At 44.6% G+C, this 11,784-nt stretch overlaps 1 protein-coding gene across 1 annotated transcript in view; it reads left to right on the top strand.

Moving 5' to 3' along the window:
• ULK2 (unc-51 like autophagy activating kinase 2) overlaps positions 1–5,479 on the top strand; it is a gene marked incomplete at its 5' end in the record, with an annotated part of 56,514 nt that extends 51,035 nt beyond the window's left edge. Inside the window, 2 exon segments of the mRNA XM_015827899.1 lie at positions 3,682–3,817; positions 4,727–5,479. Coding sequence (XP_015683385.1) covers positions 3,682–3,817; positions 4,727–4,791 — 201 coding nt within the window.
• Between the last annotated feature and the right edge of the window lie 6,305 nt (positions 5,480–11,784).

The following is an 11,784-nucleotide window of genomic DNA, read 5'->3' as shown; positions in this document are numbered from 1 at the left end:
AACCGGTCGTAAGTCGAGGACTACCCAACCGGTCGTAAGTCGAGGACTTTCCCTGCCCGGGAGCGTCACGCATGCGTGGTTCCGCCCCCTGCGCCGGCCGAGGCGTAGCTGGCAAGCGGCAGAGACGGAGCAGGCCGACCACCAGCTGGCCCAGCCCCAGGGAGGTAAGGCACCTGCCAGAAAAGGGGAAAAAAATGGCGGACAAAAAAAATGGCGGACAGCCTTGCCTGGCGACCCCCATGAAATGGTCGATCGACCCCAAATGGGGTCCCGACCCACAGGTTGAGAACCACTGGTCTGGAGGAACATCCATGGGATCACGATGGGTCAGACACGACTTCGCAACTAACAACAACAATAACCATTTTTCACGCTGAGGACCGTTGCAGCATCCCCAGGGTCATGCGATCAAAATTCAGACACTTAACCATTCTCATTTATCACGGTCGCAGGGTCCCCCGGGGATCACATGATCCCCTTTTCAGACCTTCTGACCAGCAAAGTCAAAGGAGAATCCAGATTCACCTAACAACCGTATTGCTAATTGCACTGATCCAATGACTATGGCAAGAAAGGTTGTAAAATGGGACAAGAGTCACTTAACAACTGTCTCATTGCTTAGTGATGGAAATTTGGGGCTGAATTGTGTTGGTTGGTCGAGGACTATCTGTGAATTAAATACATACATACACACCATCCTGCCAGCCGATAAAGGTAGGGCTACTGTGGTTATGGATAAACCCAAGTATGCATTAACAGAGGGATAGAATCAAGATCACGTGAAGTATTAATACCACTTTACAAGGACTTGGTAAGGCCACACTTGGAATACGGCATCCAGTTTTGGTCACCACGATGTAAAATAGATGCTGAGACTCTAGAAAGAGTGCAGAGAAGAGCAACAAAGATGATTAGGGGACTGGAAGCTAAAGCATATAAGAAACGGCTGCTGGAATTGGGTATGTCTAGTTTAATGAAGAGAAGGACGAGGGGGGACATGATAGCAGTGTTCCAGTATCTCAGGGGCTGCCCCAAAGAAGAGGGAGTCAAGCTATTCTCCAAAGCGCCTGAAGGCAGGAGAAGAAGCAACGGATGGAAATTCATCAAGGAGAGATGCAACCTAGAACTAAGGAGAAACTTCCTGACAGAACAATTAACCAGTGGAACACCCTGCCTCCAGAAGTGGTGAATGCTCCAACACCGGAAGTCATTAAGAAGAGACTGGACAGCCATTTGTCTGAAACGGTATAGGGTTTCCTGCCTGAGCAGGGGTTGGACTAGATGACCTCCAAGGTCCCTTCCAACATCATCATCATCATCATCATTATTATTATTATTATTATTATTATTATTATCATCATCATCATCATCATCATTATTATTATTATTATTATTATTATTACCGCAAGATCTACGCTTTGCTTAATGATGAGAGCGTGTATCGGACCACTGACAAAGATCCGATGACGTCACTCAGAAATCAACTTAGTAAGACAGTGGACAGACCCAGAAGGCAGAACAGAATTCATGAAGAAGACCTGACAGCAGCCCGACCCAGGAGACTCGGCCATGGCACGGATCTATGGACTGCCCAAGGTCCACAAGGCGGGGGTTTCCGTTACGCCCTATTGTGTCATTCAGGGCACCCCAACTTTTGGTCTGGCTAAATGGCTGAGTGGGTGATTCCGGCATGTGGTTGAGGACACCACGACCACGATAAAATCCTCAGAGGATTTCCTGGAACGATTGCAATCTATAAGGGTGGAGGAGGATGAAATTATGGTATCTTTTGACCTAACATCTCTATTCACCTCCATCCCTCAAGATCTGGCTCTTTTTCGTAATAAGGGGTTTGCTACAGAAGGAAGGGCCGCGACACCCCAATTCGCCCAGTACGGAAGATTTCATCCAGCTGCTGAGGTTCTGCCTCAGAACACACTTTACATTCCAGGGCACCATTTATGAACAGATAAAAGGCACGCCTACGGGGTCCCCCATTTCAGGAGTCATCTCTGAAGCCATTCTGCAAGAACTCAAACGCAAAGTGATGGTCTACTACCGACCCAAATTTGGGATCAGGTATGTCGACGATACATTTACCATAATTAAACACCGTGACAGTGTCAGGTTCATGGAGAAGTTGACCTCAATCTACCTGGACATTCAGTTCACGGCGGAGGAGGAAATTAACAACACCCTGGCCTTCCTAGATGTGCTGATTTGTCCCCAATCTAATGGTACTCTTTCCACCGCTGTCTACCGCAAGGTAACGCATACGGACCGGATTCTGCATAATGAGAGTACTCATCCCATTACACATAAGGTCAGCTGCATTCAAACTCTGTCCAACAGAGTTAACACCCATTGCAGCACAACGCCAGTGAAGACTAAAGAGCGGGCATACCTCCATCGCGTATGCAGACAGAGTGGGTATTCGGCGAGATTCATTCGACGCTGTTGCAGACGTCAGGAACCACGATTAATCCGTGACAGGCCGACCACCATGGCTTGGGCAACGCTTCCCTACATTAATGGCGTATCTGAAGCGACCTCACGGATACTTGCGTATCATAACATCAATGTGGCACACAAGCCCAGCCAGACCCTGCACGCAAGAGTGATGCGCCCAAAGGAACCGCTACCTACAGGCGATATGTCATCGGTAGTCTATAGAATCAGCTGTAACGATTGCCGTTGCAATTACGTTGGGGAAACCGCTAAACATCTCCAGACGAGTCCACGAGCACAAGTTAGCGGTTAGACGTCACAAACAATGTTCCCAGGTATGGGCGCACACAGCCGAGAATGACCACATGTTTGATTTTGCGGGGGCCGAGGTCATCGCCCAAGACTCCACCAAAGGCAGCCACTTATTAAAGAAAGCTTGGCTATCGGATCGATACTCGATCAATTGACACGTGGAGCTGTTACCGGCGTATCAAACACTGAGAAGACACGAACAGCTGCGCAGAGAATCGGAGTGGGCGAATTGTCTACCATCTTCTTGCCGCACGAGCAGGAACACGAAACAGCTTGGTCGCTTACCCATTGAGCGACAGACTGCCACAATGAGCGAGGGGAAGGAAGCACCGGCAGAACCCACCGCAAGACTAAAAGAAGGACAGCAGATCAACATGACCGAGACGAATCATATGGCGAGAGGATCGGGAACGGACACGGCTGCGTGGCAGATTGACGGCACGGCCGGACGGGATGCTAGGAGGAGCGATCTGGCAACGCCGCCGAACAGCTGTGTGCTACAGAATGGACACGATCAACAGGCCGGGCGGACGGGGGGGGAATGTCAAAACCGAAGCGGATAACCAGCATACGCGGCAAAAGTAGGAGCAATACGACGAGGGGCAGGTAGACCGGTTACGCGCTCTGTGACCAAACATAGCTACAAAAGCAGGTTCTTCCAGCCATTAGCTCTTACTTTTGACGACGACAACAGTGGATTGACGAAAGCTCAGTGATTAAAAAGGGTTTTTTTCTTTATCCCGGAGATCAGTAGCTTTATTGGATTTTAAATACATACATACATACATACATACATACATACATACATACATACATACATACATACATACATACAGGCTGCCCTCAGATTATCTGCTGCACAATGGCTCCTGTCTTTTTCTTCTTGGCTTCCGTTAATCTGCCTCTCCTCCTTCTCCTTAGGTCCAAGCAGCAGCCTTGGATGAGATGTTTCAGCAGACCGAAGACATTGCGTACCGGTACCACAAAGCCGCATTGCTGTTGGAAGGCCTAGCGAAGATTTTGCAGGACCCAGCTGACATTGACAACATAAATCGCTGTAGGTGACATTGCTGGGGGTGCTACTTTTATGAGTCATGTAAAACTGCCGTCATATATTATGGTTAATTTATGTATATAGAATAGAGTAGAGCAAAGGGAATTAATAGAATAGAGTAGAATAGAATAGAATAGGAAAGAATAGAATAGAATAGAATAGAATAGAATAGAATAGAATAGAATAGAATAGAATAGAATAGGAAAGAATAGAATAGAATAGAATAGAATAGAATAGAATAGAATAGAATAGAATAGAATAGAATAGAATAGAATAGAATAGAATAGAATAGAATAGGAAAGAGTAGAGTAGAATAGAATAGAATAGGAAAGAATAGAATAGGTAATAATAGAATAGAATAATAATAGAATAGAATAGAAGAAGAATGGAATAGAATAGGAAAGAATTAGGATAGGATAGGATAGGAAAGAATAATAATATAATAGAATAATAATAGAAGAATAGAATAATAATAGAATAGAATAATAATAGAAGAATAGAATAGGAAAGAATTAGGATAGGATAGGATAGGATAGGAAAGAATAATAATAAAATAGAATAATAGAATAGAACAGAACAGAACAACAGGATAGGATAGAATTGAACTGAATTCTTTATTGGCCCTGTGCGATTGGACACACACAAGGAATTTGTCTCCAGTGCCTAAGCTCTTGGTGTATATGCAAGCCACAAACCATGATTTTAATCAAAAAACATTCATCATGAATCCTAAGATACAACACTCCCTGATGGTACCTCGGCGTACCTCTCCCTGGATCCTTCCAAACCTTTTCGAGATTTTTCAAGATTTTGCTCACGTGGCCCAGAGCAGGCTCCCACACGGAGCAAGCATTTCTCACGCGCACACCGATATCTTCATGCCTTTTTCCCCCCCTTTGTTTTGTTTTTCAGATAAAGCTAATATCGAAAGGAGACTCTCTGCTCTTTGTTGCAACGCCGTCGCTGTCTACGAATAGAAGAGCTCCTTTGCCCTACTCCCCGGGACCACTTAGCGTAGCCAGAAATCTTCTCATTTCCCATCTCAAAGGAAAGCTGGCTTATATCAAAGGAGAGAAGAAAAAAACAATTCACGAAACAGGAAAAAAAGGCAAATAATGTTGGGAGGAAAAAAAATTGTCCTTGGACAAACATTGTGCCCGTCTTTCCTTTCACAGCCAGACGGGGGGAAGACTATTTATACGATCTCCACCGCCGTTTTGATCTTGGCAGGCAACGATTCCCCGTCTTCGTAGATTACAAGAGGACGGAGGGATCCTTCTCCGGCAGGATTCCCCCAAAATTTGGTTCCTGCTTTAGGAAACGGGTGGATGTCTGCTTTGCGGGACAAAACTGAATGAAGGCGACACTTCGTTCGGGCTGGACTTCCGGGGAAGCTTTGTAGCCGAGCACGAATGGCGAAGATCCCTCCACCTTCAAACCGTCAGGAACCCGGATTAATTTTGCAAAATATATATATATATACATATATTAAATAACCGAGAAGGCAAAATTACAGACTTTTATTGGAGACAAGGACCTCCGGTGAGAATCCCTGAATCAAACTTTTAGCAACAGCCGTAGACGTACGACCTTGATGTTCTTCCTGATCCCTCTCGCCCAAATACTTTATATTGCACTAATTTACTAAACTGTGTATTGTTGGGGTTTTTTTTTTTTGATATAATTAAAAAAAAACAATTACAGAAAAGGCACAACTATCCATTCTTCCTGGCGGGGCAGAGTGGGGGGGGACGATAATTCATTATTGACTCATTGAGGTGCAGGAGAAGACAGAACGTCGTCCCCCAAAAAACCCCTCCTGAACTTTTTCAACCTGCACATCGTGTAGATGTGTCGTAAGGTGAATTCTTTCATTTTTTTAATAGCCTTTTATCTAATACTTGAGTAATCGTCTGGAGTGGTGTTTCTCAATCGTCTCGACTTTTTAAGAGTTGGGGACTTCAACTCCCAGAATTCCCCAGCTAGCTGTAGCTGTAGCTGGCTGGGGAATTCTGGGAGTTGAAGTCTTGACACGTCTTATTAGCATGGCTGAGATGGAGAAAAACTCACTTTGGGTATCATTCTGACATGGTTTCCTGCCCTGTCCTATATATCAAGGCTTGCTTGATTGCTTAATTCTTCTGTTGCATGCCAAGTTGTGTCCCTCCTTGAACCAGAGGTCAAAAAAAAATTAGACACAGCTGCCACCTGGATGGAACAGGGTGTTTTTATAGCAGAAGCTTTTTTAAATAAATAAAAAAATAGCAAAGCATTAAGAAATCATTATAATCAGGTTTATTTGGAGCAGCTTTTGAGGAGTCCTGCCCTGCTGTTCTCCTCCTCCTCTTCCTTCCCCTATTCTTTAAGGCTCAACTTGAAAAGTTCTTTTTAAAAAAAACCAAAATTTCATAGCTGGTCCCCTCTTTAACTTCTAAGAGGTTTTCTTACTGCCATCATCACTTGAAAGGGGGAAAAATAATAGCTTGTTTATAACGGGATCATTTCAATCTTTAAAAAAAAATAAATAAGTCAAACCTCTCTGGATGGACGTTGATTGGCATTTCGGCCTCATCCACTTTTACGGAGCGTGAAGAAAATGTGTTTTTGTGTGCGCGCGTTTTTTTCTCTCCTTTTTCCCTCCCCCCCCCCCTGGTCTTTTATTTTTTTCCCCCTTGGACAAAAGTAATGTACTTTTTACTTTTTATTTATCAGTACAAGCAATTTCAGAAGTTGATTTTGAAAGTGTTGTTTTTTTCTTTTTCTTCTTAATTTATACGACGTTTGTATTTTTAGATCTTTAATACCGTGTTTCTACTACTACCTCTCCTTTGTAACTGCATGCGTTTAATTCTCGACCCGTAGTGTAACAACTGAAGAGAGAAACCCTGTTGATAACTTTTATTATGGCCTGTATAAATGTATATTAAAGTTCAAAAAACAACAACAACGAGCGAAACAATAATAAACTGACACTCAGATGTTCCTATATAATATATAAGGTTTAACCATCGGATTCCAATCAAGGTGTTCCTGTTTGTCCCCCCCAAAAAAAAATTCAGCCTAAGGAAGAGGACATCAAAATAAGGGCTGCCCCAGGAAGGTTTGGGTCTGATTATGGGATGGTGAATTGAAATTAAAGTTTCACAGAAGGAACTGTGGGATCCTTGATGCTCTCTGAGCTGGGTGGTTTCCTTGCAGACGTTTCATGAACCAACTACGTAACATCAGTGCTAGAAGGGAGTGGGGTTTGTGAGCAGAGAAGGAGGAAGACTATGGGGTCCTTCATGCTCAGATTCGAACCACCAAAGGAACGTCTGCAAAGTACTGGGTTGATCCATTGTAGTAGTCACGATCCTCCTCCTGACACCCCAGGGGCCAGAAGAGACTCGAACCACCAAAAGAACGTCTGTAAAGTAATGGGTAGACCCATTGCAGTAGTCACGATCTTCCCTCACCTAAAACGTCTTTCCTCCTTCTGCCCCCCCCCCAGGTCCCTGGTGCTCTCTGAGTTTGGTGGTTTTCTTGCAGATGTTTCATGACCCAACTGGGTAACATGGTCAATGCTAGGAGGAGGAAGAAGAAGGGGGAGGGGGAACAAGAGGAGGGGGTGTCCTGGATGCTCTCTGAGCTTGGTAGTTTTACTGCAGACGTTTCATGACCCAACTAGGTAACATCATCAGAGCTAGAAGGGAGGGAACTGTGGGGTCCTTGGTGCTCTCTGAGCTGGGTTGTTTCCTTGCAGACATTTCATGACCCATCTGGGTAACGCCATCAGTGCTAGAAGGGAGTGGGGTCCCTGGTGCTCTCTGAGTTTGGTGGTTTTCTTGCAGATGTTTCATGACCCAACTAGGTAACATCATCAGAGCTAGAACGGAAGGAGGTTTGTGGAGAGAAGGACGGGTCCTTGATGCTCTCTGAGCTGCGTAGTTTCCTTGCAGACGTTTTATGACCCAACTAGGTAACGTCACCAGTGGTAGAAGAGAGAAGGGTTTGCTCTGCTTATATATATAGGCAATTTGCCCTGTCAGTATTTGGGGGAGGGGGGGGAGTGTTCTTGGTGGCTCCTTGACTAGGTGGCTGTTAACAGATTGAACTAGCGGTCGGAAGGCATGAGGAGCACTCCTTAATTCCCCAACACGTGGACGTACCTCGCGACAAATTCACCGGGAAACTGTTGGCATCCTTATAGAATTACAGAATAACAAGAGTTGGAAGGGACCTCGGAGGTCATCTAGTCCAACCCCGCTGCTCAAGCAGGAGAGCGTTACAGAATCATAGAATGAGAGAGCTGGAAGGGAACTGGGAGGTCATCTAGTCCAACCCGCAGCTCAGGCAGGAGACCCTAACAGTATGATAGAATGACAAGAGTTGGAAGGGATCTCGGAGGTCATCCAGTCCAACCCCCTGCTCAGGTAGGAAACTCTAGTCCAGTGATGGCGAACCTTTTAGAGACCGAGTGCCCAAACTGCAACCCAAAACCCACTTATGCATCGTCAGGTGCTGGGTGGGTGTGGCCTATTGGGTGGGCGTGGTCCATTGGATGGGCGTGGCTGCGGTGGTAACAGCAGACTGGGTGGGACTAAAAAGTTCAATCAATCAATTCCAACTCTGCAAGATCTTTTTTTTTTCCCGCGAGAAGTTGAAATTGACTGATTGATTGAACCTTTTTTTTTTGTATACAACGGCGGAGGCCTAAAGTGAAAAGGTTTTATAAAACCCAGCTGAAGGCCTAGGACTGGGGTGACGGCGCGCGTGCCCACAGAGAGGGCTCTGAGTGCCGCCTCTGGCACCCGTGCCATAGGTTCGCCACCACTGCTCTAGTCAATTGGCCAGCCGGGAGCCAATGTACAATTTTGTGGTGGCCATCTATGCTGAAATGCATTCAGTCTTAGTTCCACAAGGCCATCTGGAAACAGCGAGGAACCAGCCCCTGCTGCGTCGGGCCCGCCCCCTGGGTGCCTGCTGGGGAGGTGTCACCCTTGGTGAGGAATGAAGAAATGGACCATGCCTTGGCGCTTGCCCCGGTCCCACCCCCTTCTGCCAGAGACCCTCAGATCTGTCCCACTCCTGCCCAGGCCCCCACAGGCACCCTTGACGCGAACGATGTAGAGCTGGCCATGCCCACCCAATAGGCCACACCCACTCCATCCACGCCCACCCAATAGGCCGCACACACACACCCCGAGGGCAACTGCAATGCTGATGCGGCCCTCAATGAAATTGAGTTTGACACCCCTGCATTACACCACCCTTCTTCATGTTGCCAAGACTGGGGAAACCCTGATCTAGGTGCATCTTCCAACCAACGGCATAAGACCGCCGGCCCCGCCGATTCCCACGGCTTTTTAGACGACTGATGATGACTCAGCCAAGCAAATAAATTCACAGTTTGTCTTTGTTTCAGCAAAGCTACCTTTGGTCTGCTTGAGCAATCCTTAATTTAGACCAGGCCAGCCCAACTATAATTAGACTTTGTCAAAAAGTAGAATAAAGCCGATGCCAGATGCTGGTCTGTTTGCTCCATGTGCAAAGCAGGTTGCTGCATTCGGAAGGAATCGAAAGCGAGGCCAACCCTAAAGATGATTAGCATTATTCCAGCCTCGAATTAAACCGGTTGAGCGTTCAAACCTGTTTGATCAGATCATCCACCCGACGGGAATCTTTCCCCCTCTAAATTGGCTAGGCTCAGCTGGGCACCTTCCCAATAACTTTGAGANCCAAGGGTTTGCATTCTCCACAGCTTCCAAATTTCACTTTGCATTCGGGCTAATTTTATTTTCTTTTGTTTAACACCAGGAAAGCCAAGTCCGCCTCTTCCCAAATTAAACGGGCTTCAATGGCCGCCTTGCTGGTCCCTTTGAAATGGTTATAGCCTTAGAATTTCAAATCTTTAGTCTTCAAAGAGCTTTCATATTTGAATTTCTAATCTGAATGTCGGTGGAGATTCTCAGGCATCCAGGTCATAGTTGTGCCAAAGGTGCTTTTTCAAGAGGTGAATGGACGTCCCAGTTAGAACACAAAGGTGAGTTGAAGTCCCTTTAAAGATGTAGAATAGAATAGAATAGAATAGAATAGAATAGAATAGAATAGAATAGAATAGAATAGAATAGAATAGAATAGAATAGAAATAAGGAATAGAATAGAATAAGAATTAGGAATAGAATAGAATAGAATAGAATAGAATAAGAATTAGGAATAGAATAGAATAGAATAGAATAGAATAGAATAGAATATAGAACAGAATAGAATATAGAATAGAATAGAATAGAATAGAATAGAATAGAATAGAATAGAATAGAATAGAATATACTGTAGAATAGAATAGAATAAGAATTAGGAAGAATAGAATAGAATAGGAATAGAATAAAAATTAGGAATAGAATAGAATATAATAAGAATTAGGAATAGAATAGAATAGAATAGAATAGAATATAGAATAAGAATTAGGAATAGAATAGAATAGGAATATAATAAGAATTAGGAATAGAATAGAATAGAATAGAATAGAATAGAATAAGAATTAGGAATAGAATAGAATAGAATAAGAATTAGGAATAGAATAGAATAGAATATAGAATAGAATATAGAATAGAATAGAACAGAACAGAACAAGAATAAGAATAAGAATTAGGAATAGAATAGAATAAGAATAAGAAATAGAATAGAACTAAGAATAGGAAAGAATAATAGAATAGAATAGAATAGAATAGAATAGAATAGAATAAGAAATAGAATAGAATAGAATAGAATAGAATAACAGAGTTGGAAGGGACCTTGGAGGTCATCTAGTCCAACTCCCTGCTGGAGCAGGAGACCTTATACCATTCCAGACAAATGCCTGTCCAATCTCTTCTTAAAAACCTCCAGTGATGGGGAAGGAAGGAAGGAAAGCAGAATAACAGAATTGGAAGGGACCCTGGAGGTCTTCTAGTCCAACCCCCTGCTCAGGCAGGAAACCCTAGGACTAGATGACCTCCAAGGTCCCTTCCAACTCTGCTCTTCTGCTCTATTATTCTGTTTCAGAGCGGCCGAAGGACAGCAAGAGGGAATCTCAGAAAAGCCAGGCCCCGCACACGGTTTTCCCCAGAAGCGTCACCGGATCCTTCAAAAAAAATTGTGGCAATCATAACAACCGCTTTTTTTCTTTCTTTTTTTAAAAAGAAAATCAGCTTTCCATTCCCTCTGTCGAGCAAGTCAAAAGAAAGGAACTCAGAGAAAGAAAAAAACCAGCAGCTGAAAGACTCAAGATTTATTTTTATTTTTTCCCCAGGTTCTTGACTTTCTTTAGTTCGGCTCGGTTTCGCCTGTGGTGTGCAAGGCGGGGTGTGTTTTGACATGCCTGGTGTTTTCATGAGAATACGGTACAGTCCTGGGCTCGGATCCAAATTCGATGCAGTGGGAAGGCAGGCGGGCTGTGAAGGGTGGAGGCAAAAAAAAAAAGACTTTGTTTGTTGCGAAGGACAAAGGCCACCCCGGGCGAGATCTTACCGCTGAGTAAGTCGGCTCCTTCTTCCTTTGCGTTGCAGACTTTGGATTTCTGACCTTTTTGGTTTAGCAGCTCAAAGTGGGGCAGTTGATCCGAGATAGGAAGAGTGGTAAACACAGAGACTATTCTAAGGAGGGCAAGGCAACAGCAGCGTCTTTGCACTGACCTGTCAACTTGTGGGGAAATTGTTTGTGTCTGAAGAGGTTCCCTATAAGAGAGGATTGGGTTGAAGTGTCTTCTTGAAACCCTGCTGGACTTCACCGTTTAGGAAAGGGTGTGTAGGGGGGGGGGTCCAGCCTGGGCTTTTGCAATGTTTTTTATTTCTTTTGATGAAAGGAGAAATAAATAGAAGAGAAGGTGTGTAGCTCAGGGTTAAACTGGTGTGTGTGTGTGGGGGGGGGGTGTCCACGTCCCAGCTTGGTAGTTTTCTTGCAAACGTTTCATGACCCAACTAGGTGACATCATCAGTGGTAGAAGGGTGGGG

This window comes from Protobothrops mucrosquamatus, unplaced genomic scaffold, assembly GCF_001527695.2.
Source record: "Protobothrops mucrosquamatus isolate PMUCROS unplaced genomic scaffold, P.Mucros_1.0 scaffold4052, whole genome shotgun sequence".
NCBI lineage: Eukaryota > Metazoa > Chordata > Lepidosauria > Squamata > Viperidae > Protobothrops > Protobothrops mucrosquamatus.
The sequence above is the reverse complement of the archived record's forward strand: the minus strand, read 5'-3'. Positions and strand labels throughout refer to the sequence as shown.